The sequence below is a fragment of the Nannospalax galili genome, unplaced genomic scaffold (assembly GCF_000622305.1).
Source record: "Nannospalax galili isolate Female #2095 unplaced genomic scaffold, S.galili_v1.0 scaffold538, whole genome shotgun sequence".
Classification (NCBI taxonomy): domain Eukaryota; kingdom Metazoa; phylum Chordata; class Mammalia; order Rodentia; family Spalacidae; genus Nannospalax; species Nannospalax galili.
The window spans coordinates 2380781-2400267 of record NW_008343842.1 but is presented as its reverse complement, the minus strand read 5'-3'; the positions used below and the strand labels follow the sequence as shown (position 1 = coordinate 2400267).

The following is a 19487-nucleotide window of genomic DNA, read 5'->3' as shown; positions in this document are numbered from 1 at the left end:
TTAATGTCCTTGTAAAAGGAAATAACAGGGCTGGAGATGGCTCAGCAGTTAAGAACACTGGCTGCTCTTGCAGAGGATCCAGGTTCGATTCCCAGCACCCACACAGCAGCCAACAACTGTCCACAACTCCAATTCCATGGGATCCGATGCCTTCTTCTGACCTCCACAGGCAGAGCACAACAGGAGTACACTTACATACATGCAGGCAATATACTCATACACAGAAAAATAAATTTGAACTTAACAACTGTCCACAACTCCAATTCCATGGGATCCGATGCCTTCTTCTGACCTCCACAGGCAGAGCACAACAGGAGTACACTTACATACATGCAGGCAATATACTCATACACAGAAAAATAAATTTGAAAGAGGAAATAACATAGGAGCTATCATACTATGGACAGCTGTGTGTTGTTACTGAGTGAAAAAAGTAAGTTACAGGGGTTAGAGAGCTTGCTCAGCAGTTAAGAGCACTGGCTCTTCCAGAGAATCTGGGTTCAATTCCTAGCACCCACATGGTGGCTAACAACCACCTGTAACTCCAGTTCCAGGGGATCTGACACCTTCTACTGACCTCTGAGGACACTGCACAACACAGATGCATTTACATATATGCAGGCAATACACTCATACACATAAAATAAAAATAAATATATATTTTTTAAGTTACGGAAAAGGGCTGGAAAGATGGCTCTGTGGTTATGACTGCCCTTTCAGAGGACTCGGGTTTGATTCCCAGCACCCACATGGCAGCTAACAACCATTCATAATTCCAGTTTCAGGGGACTCCAGCACCCTCGTCGGACCTCTTCGGGCATTGCACAACAGGGGTGTACTTACACACATGCAGGCAATACACTCATAAATTAAAAATAATAAAAAGTTACAGAAAAAAAAACATACTCCAAATTTGTTAAGAGATAAAACAGACATATGTAGAAAAAGAATTGGACAGGCACCAACAAACTGTAATAGTGTTTTTAGGGAGGGAAGTACTTTATCTCACAGTACAGCTTTACAGTGCATAGAGTTAACTTTCAACATATTTTATGACTAAGAAATACTAATAAGGGCTAGGAGATGGCTCGGTGGGAAAAGGCACCCGTGGCCAAGCCTGGAGACCTGAGTTCAATCCTGGGGTCCCACATGGTAAAAGAGAGAACAGACTGCAGCAAGCTCTCATCTGATTTCCATACATGTGTGGGAAGGAGAGAACTGACTCTCAAGTCGTTCTCTGATGTCCACACTTGTGCAGTGGCATGCACATATGTGCACATGCACACACAGACACACACAAATTCATGTAATTAAAAAAAATACTAATGAGGGCATTTAAAAATTACATGCTGGGGCTTAAAGGAGTGAAACTTTGTCATATAAAATGAAGTTGGCCCAAGAGGAAGGACAGAATGAGGGTCTGTGAACTCTGGCTCTGGCTGAGACAAGAACACAGAGAGGCAGAGGCCTTGGCTGGCCCTGCCTGCTGATGGCAAGGGCCAGATTGGAGGAAAAAAAAAAAAAATCACCTTAAATGCCAACCAGAAAGTTTTAACTTTGTATTATTATAGTGGCAAGAAACTATTTAAAATTTTTGAATAGCATCCCCTGCCCTGCTTCAGAAAGTTAATTTTGAGCTAGGAATGAATGGGGCTGAAGCCATGTGGGCAGGATGACCAGACTTCTAAGCAAAGTTCCCTCCACTTACTGTGTAACTCTGGTCAAGCCTCTCATCTGTAAAATCTGGCTTTTCCCCTACTAAAACTGGGTGGATAGGAGCTGCTAACAAGATTAAACTAAATGTAATGGTATACAACAGAGGCACTAGCAGGTTGGAGTTTAATTATAACTAGACTTCTTTTCTTCCTTTCTTTCTTTTTTTGTCTTTTTGAAGCAGGGTCTCCCTGCTGTAGCCCCAGTTGTCCTGGAACTCACTATGTAGACCAGGCTGGCCTTAAACTCACAGGGATTCGCCTGCCTCTGCCTCCCAAGTGCTGGGACTACAGGTGTGTGCCACCATGCCCGGCTCTTTTCTTTAATAGTTATTATTTTATGTGTATGAGCGTACTACCTGCATGTATGTAAGTCCACCAGTGTCATGCAATGCCCATGGAGGTCAGAACTGGACTGTTGTTACCTGCCATGTGGGTACACTACCTGCATGTATGTAAGTCCACCAGTGTCATGCAATGCCCATGGAGGTCAGAACTGGACTGTTGTTACCTGCCATGTGGGTACTAGGAACTGAACCTGGCTCCTCTGCAAGAGCAGTCAGTAAGTACTCTTAACCACTGAGTCATCTCTCCAGACCCTAGATTTCTTGAAATAGGGTTTCATGTAGCACTGTCTTACCCGGCTCCAAACTCACTGCATAGACAAGGACGACCCTGAACTTCTGATTCTCCCGGGCCCACATCTGGAATGCTGAGATTACAGGCATGGGCCACCACTTAGGTTTATGCTGTGCTGGGGATCAAACCCAGGACTTCATGCATATTAGACAAGCACTCTACCGACTGAGTTATATACCCAGTCTGTAGGTCAAGCTGGCTTTGCTCTCACTACACAGCCGCAGCTGGTCTTGCCTTCATGGGCTGTCTGTCCCGCCTCAGCCCCATAGGTCAGCTTTGGATGGTAGGGAACATAGTTCGCCCTGTGCTTTCACAGTAATTTGTTCAGACGGCCGTCCTAGCTAACCCGTGTTTACACATGTGTCCTTCAGTATATTGTTTTATCAACCTGCGTCCTCTGATTCCTGATCTTACGTGCTTGGCTCGTTGAATGAGTGAATGAATGAGTGAACGAATGAACGAACGAACGAATGAATAAATGAGGGGGCTGGCTGGCTGGCTGAACGAGTGAACCAGGTGGAGGAAGGACTGAAGCCTGCGGTCGCCGGGGTCCCCCGCGATCCGGCCTGGGCTCCGCTGGGGTGGGCTCGGAACTCCCTGGTACTCGCGGCCGCAGCTCTGCACCGTGCACGTGCGGCTCAGGCCGGCCCCTGTCAGTCGCCCCCACGTCGCCTCGGCCGGTCCACCCCCGGGACCCGACCCCTCACTCACCTGGTCTCCAGGTAGACGTTGGGCGGCTGCCAGGAGTCGGGGGGAATCGCCGCCATGCCGAGCCGGAGGAATCTGCCCCTCGCAATCGCCACTTCCGGCGGTGCTTTCCTGGGGCCCCGCCCCTGATGCGCACACTTCCGGTTCCTGCCTGGCCTACCGCTAGGCGCCGGATTTGCAGCGCTTGAGTACCGGGGAGAGAGAGGAAGGTTCTTTCTTCCGAGCCTGGGATGTGGGGTACGAGGCTAGACCTCGGGTTCAAGGACCCAGACAAGTGCAAGATCCCTTAGAGCGCTTGCACTTTATTTCAGCTCCTCCACAAAGTGATTCTGTAGCTAGCACTATTCCCATTTTTCACATGTGGAAATAGCTAAATGCCATAGGGCAGATCCGAGCCTCCGGATGCCAAAGACGAGAAAGAAAAAGCAAGCAGGGAAAAAGACTGGAGGATGCAAATCAAAAGGTTTAGGGTGGCGCACGCCTTTAATCCCAGCACTTGGGAAGCAGAGGCAGGCGGATCTTTGTGAGTTGGAGGCCAGGCCTGGGTAGGTTGGCGCGCCAAAGTTGCTAAGAAGCGTTGCGTGGGGTGACAAAGGAAGCCAAGAAAAGGACCTGAGAGGTTTAGAAGGCCGACGAGAATGAGGTGGAATAAGTAAGCTAGTATCCGGACTGGGGATGTCGCCTAGTGGGTGGAGCGCTTGCTCAGCACGCACAAGGCCTTGGGTTTCGTCAGCAACACTGCATGAAAGAACAGGTGTGGTGGCTCATGCCTTTAATCCCAGGGAGCCAGCGGCAGGAGGATCTCTGAGAGTTCAAGGCTAGCCTGATCTACATACTGAGTTCTAGGCCAGCCAAGGCTACATAGTGAAACCCTGTCTCCAAAAACAAAACAAAACCCAGGGCTGGTGAGATGGAAGGTGGTTAAGTGCCCTGGCTGTTCTTGCAGAGGACGTGGGTTTAGTTCCCTGCCTTCACATGGCAGCAAACAACCATCCATAACTCCAGTTCCAGGAGATAGACGCCCTTTCCAGCTTCTGCCAGCATTATATGACACAGGTGCACTTACATGCGTTCAGCCAAAAGACTCATGCACAGATAATAATTTTAGGGGCTAGAGATATGGCTCAGCAATTAAGAGCACTGGATGGTCTTCCAGGGGACCTGGGTTTGAATCCTAGCAATCACATGGCAAACAACCATCCATAACTCCAGTTCCAGGGGATCTGACAGCCTCTTCTGTCCTCCACAGGCACTGCATGACAGCGGTGCACTTACATGCATTCAGGCAATACACTGATACATATAAAATTAAAGTAAATAAAATTTTAGAACAAATAAATTTAAAACAAAATCTGTCAATAGGAACTGGTATTGGGGCTGGAGAGATGGCTCAGTATTAAGAGCACTTGCTGCTCTTGCAGAGGACCTGGATTTGGTTGCCAGTACCCTCGTGGTTGCTAACAACCCTCTGTAATCCTTAACTCCAGTTCCAGGGGATCTGACCTTTGTGGGTATTACATGACACAGGTGTACTTACATATATGCAGGCTAGAACATTCATACACATATTTTTTTTTAGAAAGAACCAGTATTTTTTTTTGTCTTTTTGAGCCAGGGTCTCCCTGTAGTCCCCAGCTGACCTGAACTCACTATGTAGACCAGGCCGGCCTTGAACTCACAACAATCCGCCTGCCTCTGCCTCCCAAGTGCTGGGATTAAAGGTGTGCGCCACCACACCTGGCTTAAGAACCAGTATTTTAAGTGCCATGCCCATCACTTAACAGTGACTGAGTGAGTGCGTCCTATGTGCTAGGGATCAGACTCAGAACTTTATTGTGTAGGTTTAACTTTCAAAACTCCACGGGTAGATCCTACCCTTTTCTTTTTAGTTTGAGAAAGGCCTGTATTGTAGAGAACAACTGCCTTGCCACAGCTGACGTGCATGTGCTCATAATCACTGTTCAAACCCACATCCTTTTTTGTTAAGCCCAAACAAGAGTGTACAAGCTAGTGAAAATAAACCAGACAGGAAGCTCCTTGAGAGAAAACCTGCACCTCCTCCTTCCATGTCCTCCTCATACCCTGTGCTCAGGTTTTACTGAACGAATAATTGATACGAAACTATACTTCAAAGATGTATTTTTATTTTGTGTATAAGTATTTGCCTCTGTGTGTGTATCATGTGCATTTAGTGCCAATGGAGGCCAGACCCCCTGGAACTGGAGTTACAGATAGTTGTGAACCAACATGAGGGGGTTGGGAACTGAATCCATGTCCTCTGTGAGAACAGCAAGTGTTCCTGTTTTAGTTTCTTTCTTATTGCTGTGACAAAACCCTCTGACCAATACCAGCTTGGGGAAGAAAGGATTTGGTTTACAGCACAGGCCATCATCAAGGGAAGCCAAGGCAGGAACTCAGGGCAGGAACCTGGAGGCAGGAGCTGAAGCACAGATTGGGGGAGCAAGCCAGTAAGCAGCATTCCTCCATGGTCTTTGCTTCAGCTCCTGCCTCCAGGTTCCTGCCCTGAGTTTCCTCAGTGATGACTGTAACCTGGGAAATGTAAAATAAAAGAAACCTTTTCTGTATCAAGTTGGTTTTGGTCAGTGTTTTTAATCACAGCAATTGAATGCAAACTAGAACATTTCCTAATCACAGAACCATCTCTCCAGCCCCTAAACTGCACTTTAAATGAATGAGTACTGAGCCAATGTAAAGAATAATAAACTTTACAACTCCCGCAGACTCCTGTTTGTGCCTATGTCATGACCCAGAAGCTGGAAGGGAAAGTAGTAATGTAATAACAAAACAACAGATACAATATCGACCAATCAGCTGGCTGGAGTCTTTTTGCTCAGTTTACCCAGATAGAAATCTTGTGTGTAAATACGGAGAAGCTCTTCAGATGATGGTCTTTTCCAGCTTTTAAAATATTTTTATTTTGGGGGGTATGAGTGTATTGCCTGCATGATGGTAAGTGCAGCCATGTTATGCAATGCTCTTGGAGGTTAGAAGAGGGCATCAGATCCTCTGGAACTGGAGTTCTAGATGGTTGTTAGCTGCCATGTGGGTGCTGGGAATCGAATCCAGGTCCTGTGCAAGAGCAGCCAGTGCTCTTAACCACTAAGCCATCTCTCCAGCCCCTTTTCCAGCTTTTATAGCCCTCTGAGTCTGACAGCAGAGGCAGCAGTGGGCAAGCAGGAGCAGCACATGACACGCTCCAGTGTAAGAATTTACCCATGTAGGCCTCAGCTAACAGAACCCTTATCTCTATAAGAGATGCATCTCCTGCATAGGCCTAGGAAGATGGTGACCGTGTTACAGCTTCCAAGCCTGGAACAGCTGAAACTCTTGGCCCTAAAGATCTGACAGCTCCTTGGAATTCTCTCAGTGCCAGGGCCTGCCGTCTCTTCCCAGTCCTCCATCCTTCCATCTCAGTTCTGTGCCCTCTTTCTCTACTTCTGTCCTTCCTGTTACCCAGGCTGCCCTCTCAAACTTTCCAGCTGCCTCTTGTTGCTGTGGCCACTGTCATAGTTGAAGCTGCTACTTTTTTTTTTTTTTGGTTAGTGTTTCTTCTGCCGCTGGCCTTGTGACTCTTCCTCTTCCTCTGGTTAGGCAGCCAGCTGTCTTGCTGTTTTAGTAGCTTGGCCTGCCAATCACGCAGCTCCACCTCTTCTTTACCTGGTCCTGCAGCTCAGAGTACTGGCCACTCTCCTGCTGTTGTTTCATTCTTTAGTAGCCCACTCTACTAAAAGTAGACAAAACTGCTTGAAAGAATCCTTTCTTTGGGCCTAATGGTGCAACACTGCAGGGAGGCAGGACAGGAGGGAAGTTCCTAGGTGGCTGGCCAAATGCTTGTATAGGCAGAAAGGGTGATGTACCAGTCACAACAAACATCCCATGCACATGAAGGTTCACACCAGTTTACAGTACACCAGCTACCACAGTCCCTCAGCTAGGCTACCAGAAGCATGCCCCCTCTGATCTGCATGGAAATGATCACAGGGTTATCCAAACTTTTCTGAGGGTTTTGATAGCAAAAGTCTGGTAAAATTGTTTCAAGTAGTCCTGGTTGAGCCAGAGCAAGCAGTTGTATGGTGATATATTTCCCTCAAGGTATCTGTATTAGTCAGGGTTCTCCAAAGAAACAGAACTGGTAGAATGAATATATATGTGTAAGGATTTATCAGCTTAGCTCACAAGATAGAGTCCAAGTAGTCCAACAATGGCTGCACCACACTGGAGAGGCTGAGAATCTGTAGTCGCTCAGTCCACGAGGCTGGATGTCTCAGTAGTCCCAATCTGGTGCTGAAGGTCTGACAAATTCCAAAATATCAGCTAGTTATTTTGATATATCACAGTGAAAGATTTATCGTCCTCTTTTTTTTTTTAGAAAAAAAAAAAAAAAAAAAAAAAAAAAAAAAAAAAAAAAAAGAGGGGGGTATTGCTGTGACAGACCTGATCTTGGTGTTTTTAGGAGGATCATGGAAGTGTTCAGAACTTTGAGCAGGAAAGCCATTGAGTACTTAAAGTTTGTTGCTGTGGAGCTTGGAACAGTTATGTTGAAAGAGTTGTAGATGATGGAGGCCTGGCTTGTGAAGCTTCAAAGGGAAGCAAAGACTATCAGGGCTGTTTGTATGATGTTGTGAATTGAGATCTTTGGGTTAGGGTTGGCTGGGGCTGAAGAATCAGTTGTGATTAAGAAGATACCAGAACCTGAAGTAAAACCTTTGCTTTACTGGGACAATTGATGCTGGTTAGCTGGGGCTGAAAAACCAGCTGTAGCCAGCATCACTGTGGTGAAATCTTCTGGGAGGTATTTCCCCGGGATCAGCACACAGAGGGGACCCGAACCTCCGTCTCTAGCTGGAAGCAGGACTTAGTAATGTGTAAGAGTCTCCTGCATGGTTCTGGTGTTTAAAGCGTGAAGGGGTCACAGAGAGCAGCTGAGACTTGGCACTGTGAGAGGCCAGGAAAGGCCATAGGTGAAAGTGCAGCTTCAGTTGCAGTGAAGACCCCAGGACTGAAGGGGTCATGGAGAGAATCTGAGGCTTTGCACCCCAAGAGGCAAGAAGAGACCATTGGTGAAGGTGTAGCCTCAGTTTCAGTGGAGACCCCAGATTTTTGGAGATGCCAGCACCATGGGATGACCACTGAGGACAGCAGTAGGTATGGAGTGGAGCTGGCTGGGGTCTAAGAGACAAGCTGTGTGTGTTGTGGACGTCAGAGTCAGAGAAGGGGAGCAAGCCAGTAAACAGCGTTCCTCCATGGCCTGTGCTCCAGCTCCTGCCTCCAGGTGCCTGCCCTGAGTTCCTACCTTGGGCTCCCGGATGAACTATGACCCAGGAGATGTAAGATAAATAAACCCTTTCCTCCCCAAGTTGGTAGTGGTCAGAATATTTTGTCACAGCAATGAAGAAACAAACTAGGACAGTATCCATGGAGCCTTCAAATGGCCCATTTTGGCATAGGGGTGGTCTCCCTTTTGTTCAAAGCAGTTGTGGCAAAGAGATTCCAAGAACTGCCCATTAGGCAGCCAGATGGCCCCATTCCCAACATCTTTGCCCATGTACAAGAAAATAAACATCAGGAGTTCTTACAGTGAGACTGAAAGAAGTTATCTAACACTAGCAGTGAATTTAACAGAAGTTTAACAATGCCACAAGGAGAGGTGTCATCTGTCTCTGTCTGACTGGCTGCTCTCTTCAACTTATGTATTTGTTACTGTCTATCCTGGGAAAGTTAAGGCACAGTGAGTGTCCTAATTTGCTTTTCTGTTGCTTTGATAAAACACCATGACCAAAAGCAATTTGGGGAGGAAAAGGTTTACTTCACCTGACAGCTAATAGGCCATCAACAGGGGAAGCGAGGTAGGAGCTGAAGCAGAGACCATGGAGGAATGCTGCTTACTGGCTTGCTTCCCCTGGCTTGCTCAGTTACCTTTCAGCCCAGGCCCACCTGCCTAGGGATGGCACCACCTACAGTGAGCTGGTCCCTCCCACATCAACTAGCAGTTAAGAAGACATGGCCACAGACCTATCTGATCTGGTTCCCTATTCCTAGGTGACTAGTTTGGGTCAAGTGGACAAAAACCAACCAGTATAGTGAAGATTCATTGGGTTTTTAATATGGGAATTAAGACTATTTTGAGTGGGGCACAGATCATGAGTTCCAGACCAGCCTGGGCTACCTAGTGATACCATGTTTCAAGAGGGGGGGGAAAAAAAGACAGTGTTTTGCTGTCTTCATCCCACAGGCTTTTGTTGTTTGTCTTTTTGTCCCTAAGAGAACACTGGGTGTCAGTGACTAAGGGGGTTGACAGAGTCCTGGATTCCCTTTCCTGAGTTATAACTTATAGGTGTCACTCAAGTCATGGTAGCTTATACTTACTTCATTTATTCTGTATGTGAGCCTGATATATCTTCTGAGTAAATAAATGCCTGTTAGTAAAGCTCCGACTTTCTCCCATGAATCCACACTCAGTCCTCAAAAACCTTCTTAGATATCTTGTACTGGGTCATTTTGACTCAGAATGTCTTTTTGCCTATCAAAGCCCTTAATCACTTGACTGCAGCTTGAAGGTCCTTCACCACTGGCCTCTCTGGACTGATTTTCCTACCTTGCTGTCTATGTCCTTAACAAGCCACCAACATCCCAACCCCAGGCCTTTGCCACAGCTATTCCTTCTCCCTGCAGAGCCGCCCAGGTCTTCCCTTTGCCCTAGATCCTTCAGGAAACATCTCTCCTCTTCACATTTATATCAATCTATACATCTATATATAGATTAGATATATAGAGACCTATATGTCTATACCCGTCATGTCTATATCAATCCCCTTTTCTCTCCTTTTAAAAATTTCCTTACATTTTATGGAGATATGGCTCAATGGTTAAGAGAACTGGCTGTTGTTGCAGAGGACCTGGGTTCAGTTCCCAGCACCCACACAGTGGCTAACAACCGTCTCTACCTCCAGTTCAGATGATCCAATGCCCTCTTTTGGCTTTCTCGGGTATTGCATGGGTGCACATATATATGCAGGCAAAAAACTCATCCATGTGTAACAGACCCTGACAAAGTCACTGAGAATAAATAAAAATGGCACACTTCCCACTTCTTGGTCTGACTGGAAGGAAGGTCTTATTTTTTTAATTCTAGCATGGCCCCTTCAACTGACTTACTTAGAGTTACATAGCCCTGGGTATCTCAGCTTGGAGATGTGACCTATCAGCCTCCTCTTCTTTGTTTAAATTGACCAATCCAAAATTAGGGGAGGGGAATCCACTAAAACCCTTAAATCCCAAATTCTCCCTGGGAGACAGTGGATTTTTGTTTCTAGGTCCCCTTTCCACTTGTGGAGAGCTTCATCTTTCTGCATGAATGTGTGTGTGTGTGTGTGATTTTTTTATGTTTATGGATATGATTATCAATAAATGTTGACTTGCCTATTGCTCTCTGCTGCTCTGAGCTTTTTCTGCCTTTTAATTATTTTATTGGCTGAGAAAAGGACCCTAACCACGCCCCTAGACAGATTGTGTGCCACTTAAAACACACACAAAGATTAATAAATATTTACAATATTTTAAAAAATATTTATTATTTTTATTTCATGTGTATGCGTGCATTGCCTGCATGTAGGAAGGTGCACCCGTGTCATGCAATGCCTGCGGAGGACAGAAGAGGCTGTTGGATCCCCTAGAACTGGAATTAGGGACAGTTGTTAGCTGCCATGTGGGTGCTGGGATTTGAACCCGGGTCTTCTGCAAGGTCAACCAGTGCTCTTAACTGCTGAGCCATCTCCCCAGCCCCAATATTTTTTAATAACATTTGCATCTCTGTTTCAAACTGGCTGAAATTCTTTTCTGCATTGAAACCTGAATCCTAGATTTGCCTGACTCAGGAGACAACCCTCAGGCTGCAGAGTGACAGTGCAGAGCTGTACTTCTGTCCCTTCCCAGCTGACAGTCCCAGCCTTTGTCCTTGAATTTATGTGTACGACCCAGACAGGCTCTTCTCTTTGCTCCACGAAGGAGATTTTTGTGTTGTGGGGAAAGAAAGACCAGGGAGGCCATTTCACATTGCTACAGCATAGAGTACCTACTGGTCAGGGCCAGGCAACTCCATTCTATCCTTGTTAAATACAGGGTCACATCTTTGTACATAATAACGTGCTGGGGTCCTGGTGTGGAAACATCACCATTCCAGGGTACTTGCTAGGTACTGGAGATACTGAGCCTGGGCTGGCCTTTTGATTTTTATTTGATGCTATCTGAGCAGTATGTGTCCTTAGGTAGGGACCACCCTGAGCAGTAGCCCAATACCCTTAACTGTGACCTTTGACAATTGGAACTTTAATGTAGTCCAGCTCTTCAGCTTTCTCATAGAACATCTCACTCTAACATTCACACTTCAGATGATCAAATTACTTGCATGGTGATGGAATTGGGTGGAGCAGCCCTAAAGCTGTGTTTTTCTCATATAGAGCCACAGTGTACTTAGTACTTATTTTGGAGTATGGTGTGAGGCAGTGGTTCAGTTTATTATTTTAGTTTTGGGGGTGTGTGTGTTGTGTAGGTCAGAGGCCACTGTTGGATTATGCACCTCACCACTCTTCAGCTCTTTTGTGGGTCCTGGGAATAGAACTCAGATCCTTATGCTTCTGTGGCAAGCACTTTACTGACTCAGCTATCTCTCCAGTACCAGTATCAAATTCAATTCTTTGCGCTGTGGATATTACAATGAACCCAGAACCATTATTTTCTGTTTGGTTTTTTATGAGACAGGGTCTCACTAGACCAGGCTGGCCTCAAACGCACAGAGATTCATCTACCTCTGTCTCCCCAAGTACTGGGATTAAGGGCATGTGTTATGAGCAGCTTTTTTTTTTGAGACTGGGTCTCACTATGTAGCCCCAGATGGCCTGGAACTTACTATCTAGCTATATATTTATTGGCAAATAAATAGAAAATATTGGCCACAGTTTGCCAATATTTATTCATTTGCCAGGCTGGTCACAAACTCAGAGATCCGCCTGCCTCTGAGAGCAGGGATTAAAGGCATGCGGCACCATGCCCAGCAGAGCCACTGTTGAAACTCAAGCATCCACACAGACATGGCTGTGCTTTGAGGGTCTCTATTCTGTCTCTCTGGTTTGCCTACATCACGGTAGCTTTGTAGTTGTAGCTGTAAGGTCTAAGCCCAGCAGTATCTTGCCTGCAGGTCCCATGAAGAAAGCAATTAAGAATTCTGTACAACACCCACCTAAGGAATGAGGGATCTGGGTTCAAAATACTGACCTACCACTATCTGTGAGAGGAATCTCCAGCAGCTAACCATCTCAATAAACCTCCCGTTTGGCTGGACAAGGTTAAGTGTTGTGGGAATATTTGTTTTAATAGAGTTGTTGAAGCTGTTTAATGAATGCATAGTCAGAGTCAGCGCTCAATAAATTCAGAGTGGCCAATTGTATATTTCAGTCGTCTTTCTCTCAAACTAGGAGCTCCCAGAAGAAAAGAGTTGCTCTTTGTTTATGGACTCCCCCGCCCGCCCCCAAAGTAGTAAAAGGCTTAATAAACGTTTGTTGACGAAGCAGATCAGTTATGAAACTTGAGTTCAAGGCAGAAACCAGGTACCCTACAGTGGGCCGAGAAGACGCAGTACCGGGAAGTAGACGCCAGGGGGCGCAAGAACGCAACTGTTCCACATCTCGCGAGAGTGCCGGAGGCACTGTTTGGGAGCATGACGTTGGAGAGGGAAGCTGCCCTTTATACGGGCTCCCGAGTCGCTTCCGGGTCTCGCTTCCGGAAACAGGAAGTGGCCGGCCCATCCTCCTCGCCCGGCAGTCCCGAGGCGGGAGGAGCTCGAGGGGGGCGCGGGCTCGCGTGTGAGTGACTGGGGCCCGAGGCCGGGAGGGGGGAGGCAGCCCGCCACCACCTCGCGCCGCCCTTCCTCGCCGCTGCCGCCGCCTTTGACCTTCGCGCCCGCAGCCTCTGGCGTCTTGCTGACCCGCAGCTCTCTCGGGGCGGACTCCCTTGCAGACGTCTCTGCGAGGCTCCTCCGAAGACAGGGACAACCAGGTCGACCTTGCTCCGACTCGGTTCGCAGGGGTCACGGCCGCTTCCGGAAGTCCTGACCTCCCCCTTTTTTTAAAAAAATATATTTTTTGGTCTTTTTGAGACAGGGTCTCCCTGCAGCCCCAGCTGGCCTGGAACTCGCTATGTAGACCACGCTGGCCTTGAACGCACAGAGATCCGCCTGCCTCTGTCTCCCGAGGCCTGGAGTTAAAGGCATGCACCACGTCCGGCCTGACCTCCCTTTTGACAGATTCCCTAATTAGATAGATGGGCAGGATCCTGGCAGTCCATTCCAGAAAAAGACTGTGTCTTGAAGTACTGGCCCGAGTTAATGAGCTGTTTGCAATTGCCTGTTAGTACCAGGAAATCACCTGCCTGGTGTCCCCTTGCATTGTTCGACTTAACATTGCAGGTTGGGAGTATGCTGTGTCAGAAACAGAGGGACATGTTTGTCTTTCCACAATGTCAGGATTTATTCAAATTCACAAGCTGCATGGGTTGCATAGGCCGAGGTTTGCCAATAATGGACATTTCCCTTAACAGCTGGACTTTGCCAAAAACAAGTTCTTTTATTCCAATCTTCATGGCTAATATTAAATCTCAGATAATGCGTTGCACATCAAACAGTAATTATACCCCTCTATATAGGTGACAGAGTGACTATGCAAAAGTTAAAGAGGCCACGGCAGTGTTCAAGTTCAGAGGCTGAAGGGGAAGGATGTATGTGGCTGTAGTGTGTAAATGAGATAGTAAGGTGCTGAGCGGAACTCAGCTGGAGAGCTGATGGAGGCGCCAAGCCTGGCTCAGGGTTTACAGAGTTGAGCTAGGACTCAACGTTGAGTTGAACTGCAGAAATGAGGTGACAGGAATGAGTCCAGGTGGTGATAGAGCTGAGTGGAAGCCCCTGGGTTAGTTAGGGGTCTATGCCTGTCAGTCCTATACACACACACACACACACACACACATACACACACAGGAGTTAGATGACAGGTCAGTGGGAGCTGTTGGCATCATAGTGTTGGAGGTCTTCATCTTGCAAGTGACAGTGTTGTACCCTTTCCTCAGTCAGATGTGTCTAATAAGTTCTTGGGCATGGTTTTTCTGATACGATTTTAGTGCACCCTTGTGCTGGGATGATCCCAGTCTATTTTGATAAGTTTAGAGGTGGTACATTCTCACTTTGAGGAGTAAGTTATTCATTATCTGTGCCTTGTAGGTAGGCTGGACAGGTAGTGGTGTCTGCATGCACACTGAAGTGCAGTCATCCTGCCTCTGCATTTTCATTCAAAATGGAGCCAGGTGCTACTTGTAAAACAGAGTCACCCAGAGCAAGGAATGACCTGAAAACTGCAGTTTTCATACAATATGTAGTAACTTAGTGCCTGATCTCTGCACCATACTTTTTATGGTCTAAAAGCCTGTGCAGCCTTGGTATTGAAGAATGTTTCCTTTAATCACCAATCATTTTGTAATAGAGACTACTTAGTATTCTGAGCCTTCTGATTTCTGGTTTGATCCCATTATGGAATTTTCTACAGGTTTCTCAATACATGTGTTTAACTTGAAGTTGAGGTTGCACAATTTCTAAAAACGACATGAAAGGGCTGGGGATGTGATTCGTTGGCAAAGAACTTGACTAGCATGCATGCAGCCCTAGGCTCAGTCCCCAGCACTGAAAGAAAGAGAAAGAAAGGAAGGGAGGAAGGGAGGGAGGGAGGAAGGGAAGGGAGGGAGGAAGGGAAGGGAGGGAGGAAGGGAAGGGAAGGAAGGAAGGAAGGAAGGATGGATGGAAGGATGGATTACCTAAGCCAGGTATGGTGGTGAATGCCTGTAATCCCAGCACTTGGGAGGTGGAAGCAGGAATATCAAGGGTTCAAGTTCAGGGGACTGGAAAGGTGGCTCAGTGGTTAATAGCATTGGGTGCTCTTGCAGAAGACCCAGGTTCAGATCCCAGCACCCACATGGTGGCTAACCACTGTCTGTAACTCCAATTCCAGGGGGATCCAGTGCCCTCTTCTGACCTCTGTGGGCATTGCATGACATGGATAACTTACATACCCTCATACACATAAAATAAAAATAATAAATATTAAAGAGTTCAAAGTCAGCTTCTACTACATATAGTAAGTTCAAGGACAGGCTGGACTACATGAAACCTTGTCATAAACAAACAAGAAAAACCCACCAAAAACATACAAGTTCACCTTTGCTGCCTTGCAGTTTTAACTGAAAGTTCACATGTCCCAACTTGCATACCAGAAAGAGGCACTGCCTTGTCAGTGGTTTCCTGCCTTGAAACCTTTTTTCTTTTTTCGTCTTTTTTTGAGAAAGGGTCTCACTGTAGCCCCACCTTTCCTGGAACTCACTAGGTAGACCAGGCTGGACTCGAACTCACAGAGATTCACCTGCCTCTGCCTCCCAAGTGCTGGGTGCTCAGCCCCTTGAAACTTTTCTCATGCAACCCAGTTTGAGTCCCTGTTCCTCCTCACTTACTCTATAACACAAAAAGAAGATATATGTGCTAGCTTCCAAACCTGTCTCTCACCTAAGCCCTCATATTGAAAAAAAGAAAGCAAAATAAATTAACCATTAGTTACAGCTTGGGAATAGAATAGTCACTTCTGTCCTGTCTTAAGTTCCCTGTTCAGGTTCCTTGTTTGGGATGAATGTCCATGTCCATTCTTAGTTCTTTATGATGTTATTTTATCTGTTTACTTTCAAGAACTCATACAGTTTAGTTTGGAAGGCAGACAGTGAAGCAGGTTCATAGTGATAGAGTCGTATAAAAATCCAGATTAGGGCTTAGAGAGTTCATTTATGGACAGAGCACTGGGAGATGGGCCTTTTAGGAAGAGGAACTTGTGTTTCACAGCACATCTCTGTGAAAGCAGGACAGTGAGGATGAGGAAGGGTTAGTGGAAAATGAGGGAGCATCTAGGCAGTGACCAGGTCAAACAGTTTGGACTTCGTCTTATAACAGTTATTACTGAGTATTTGACTATTGGAACAAATATATATATCTTTGTATATTACTCAATTGGAATAGATATAGTTATCCCCCTTTTTTGAGACAGGATGTCATGTAACCCAGGCTAGCCTCAGACTTGCTGTGTAGCTGACGATGACGTTGAATTGATCCTCCTAACTCCATTTTCAGAGTGCTGGGATTGCAGGTGTGTGCCCCACTTCTGGTTTATCACCACCATTTTTATTTATTTATTTTTTGTCTTTTTGAGACAGGGTCTCCCTGTAGCTCCAGCTGTCCTGGAACTATGTAGACCAGACTGGCCTCAAACCCACAAAGATCCGCCTGCCTCTGCCTCCCGAGTGCTGGGATTAAAGGCATGTGCCACCATGCCCTGCCCTATCACCACCATTTTATAAATAAACATTTGTAAGACTGATCAGTAAGTAGAAGAATCTAGGGTTTGCATCTAGCTCTTCCCAACTGTAGCGCCTGTGTCCTTAGCTCCTATGCTAGACTGTGCTGCAGAAGTTAGGGAATCTTAATCTGAACCATCATGCTACAGAAAAAGCTTATGAACAATGTAGGGGTTAGACTTAGGAGAAGGGCTGGAAATACGGAAATTATCTTTGTGATGGTAAGAGAAATGTTTTGCTTTTAATTATTTAGATTTTTGAGATGAGGTCTCAATCTGTAGCCCTGGTTGCTTACTGTATAGACCAAGCTGGTCTCAAACTTTTGATGATCATCCTGCCCCTGCCCCTGCCTTTGTCACATGAGGGATGGGATTACAGGCACCTCACCTACTCCACTACACCTGGCTAGGGCCCTGCCTGACTGTGCCGCTGTTGTTGAACCAGAAGGTGACAAATAGGAGAATCACACAGGACTGTCAAGAAGGTTTAGTGATGATTCAGTTGGCAGGAATGAGGCAGAAAGCAACATTGTGAAGTTTGGAAGACTAGTATCTTCATTTAAAGAAGAAATAGAGGGCTTGCATGGTGGCTTAGGAGGTAAAGGTGCTCACCACCAAGCCTGATGACCTGAGTTTGATCCCTGGGACCGACATGGTAGAGGAACAGAACCAATTCTGAAAGTTGTCCACTGACCTCCATGTGTTACACACACAAAATAAATGAAGTGTAATAAAAAATTTAAAAATGAGTTGACAGGGAAAGATAATCAGCTATGGAGACATTCCATAACGGGAAGTCTGGGTCACACGTTTGGTAGGAATAAGTGGTTAGATCTTGAGCTCTGTAGAGAACTGCAGACTGAGAGATTTGGGAATCATGAATGGCTTGTGGGTAAAGCCTTGGAGGGAATGAGAAGGTCAAGGACGACTGTGAAGAGGGCCAGCCTCTGGCAAGGGAGCAGGAGCATTGTGCCAAGGTTTGAGAGCATGTGAGGGAGAGAGTGGGTAGTAGTGGCAGGTGCTGCACAGAGGTCAGATAAAGCAATCCCTGGAAAATGTCCTTTGGATTTGGCATTGGAAAACCGTTGGAGACGGCAGCGAGCGGAACTGGAATGAGAGGACAGATATAGGATTCTGTGGATTAACCAAGCAATGGAGGCCTGAGAAACAAGACAGTGAGTGAGATCCCATCCCCAACTCCCCAGTGGCAGTGAAGGGAGGGGAGGGGGAGATCACATTTAAAAATCCAAAAGGGAAGAATTTTTTAACAGTAGAAACAGGAAAAACGAAACTAGGAGGAAATAGAAGTTCAGAAAGGATCAAATTAATAAGGCTAGAACTTGTCTGTATTAAATAGATCAGAGACAATAGTCAAATGCAGCATACAGTCATTAGTTGGATCTTGGATTTTTAAAAAGGTATATGGGAGACAAAGACAGAGGTTGAGGTTGAGGTTGGACTGTGGACTGAATATTGGGTAACATTAGAGAATTATTAATTTTAGTGGAAATGATAGTGATGCTCATAGATACATAATGTCCTTATTAAGAGATGTGTGGTGAAATATGTAGAAGTGACTTTATAATGTGTTACCACTACCTTTAAAATGATTCTGATAGAAACAGGTGACAGCTGACGAGTCTACAGCTGTTCATTTTGCTCTTTTCTGTGCTGCAGAAGTCAGAAATGTCTCAAAAACAAGAGAAGAGTCTGGAGAAAGATAAGGCGTTGAAAATGCATCCATGTGATGGCTGTTTTCTCTCTGAATCACAACGGACATCAGAGATGTCTAGAAAGAGAGCAGTTAGATTAAAATGATAGAATGCAAAACAGTAGAATTCCCTCCACTGTAATTTTTTGTAGTATCAGACTTTTTTATTGAGGCCCAGCTGATACACAGAAATCTGTGTACACTTAGATGTATGACCTGATGAGGCTGGAGATAAGCATATACCGGGAGACCATCACCACAGTCCATCCACCTCAGAAAGTTTCCTCTTGCCTTATCGTTTTTTAAATCTATCTTTTTTGGCATTAGAAACATGTTTTTAAAATATTTACTTACTTAGTGAGTATGAGTGCAGGCACATGGGTGCCATGGAGCACCTTGGAGGTCAGAGGGAAGTTTTGGGGTCACTTACCTACCACCTTCCACTTGGTTTTGAGGCATGGTCTCTTGTCTCTGCTGCTGTGCTCAGTCCACCAACATCCAGCCCATTCTCCTGTATTTGCCTCCCATCTGGCTGTAGGAGTGCTGATATTCCAGATGTGGTCTGCTACATTGCTTTATGTGGGTTCTGGGAATTGAACTCACAGTCCTCAGACTTGGTGGCAAGTACCTTTACCCACTGAGCCATTTTGCTGGCCCCCTAAACCTTTCTAGTCTTTGACTAATCTCTTGGGTTTCCCTAGCCCTGTAGCTATCATTCCACTTGTCTGGTTCTGTGTTTAGCTGTTTTGTATCAGTCATATAAGTGGTACCGGATAGTATTTGTTGTTTCCTGTATGGCTTAGTTTCCTAAGCACAGTGTTTCTGGTTCTAGCCTGTTAACGCAAATGATAGTGTTTCCTTCTCAAAGGCTAAATAGCATTCCTTAGTATTTATAGCCACCTTTTCCTTAATTGGTCTAAATTGACTCCATTAATGCATCAGGAGGTTTGGGTCACTTCTTGTCTTGGCTGTTGTGAAGAATGTTGCAATGAGTGTGGGGTGCAAGTATCTTTTCAAGACCACATTCTTCCTTTTGATGGTTACCCACCAGTGGGTGTCTGGGCCATGGCACAGTTCTGTTCATTTTAGAAGAGTCCATACTACTTTCTGCATTGTTCACCAGCATGTAATGTGTGCCTTGATTTTAAGTTCTTACAGTTTTTTAGTTAAATTTTTTTTATTATTTTTATTTTATTGTTTGAGTATATTGCCTGCATGTATGTGAGTACACCCGTGTTGTGCAATGCCTCAGAGGTCAGAAGAGGGCTT

The 19487-nt window shown here is 45.8% G+C and overlaps 2 protein-coding genes across 5 annotated transcripts in view; one reads left to right on the top strand and one right to left on the bottom strand.

Annotated features, from left to right (window-relative positions):
• Positions 1 to 3199, bottom strand: part of Ppil1 (peptidylprolyl isomerase like 1) — a 23031-nt gene extending 19832 nt beyond the window's left edge. Inside the window, exon 1 of one of the 2 annotated variants that reach the window (XM_008840068.3) lies at positions 3063 to 3199. In XM_008840068.3, coding sequence (XP_008838290.1) covers positions 3063 to 3118 — 56 coding nt within the window. In that variant the 5' untranslated portion in view covers positions 3119 to 3199. The remainder of the gene's footprint in view (positions 1 to 3062) is intronic. The other variant, XM_029566938.1, reaches the window with a different exon arrangement.
• A 9604-nt stretch (positions 3200 to 12803) lies between these two features.
• Positions 12804 to 19487, top strand: part of CUNH6orf89 (chromosome unknown C6orf89 homolog) — a 57769-nt gene continuing 51085 nt past the window's right edge. The window contains exon 1 of one of the 3 annotated variants that reach the window (XM_008840066.2): positions 12804 to 12937. The gene's annotated coding sequence lies outside the window, so the exon portion shown is untranslated. Of the gene's footprint in view, positions 12938 to 17554; positions 17683 to 19487 lie in introns of those variants that run through there. The other 2 variants (XM_029566921.1, XM_029566920.1) reach the window with 2 other exon arrangements.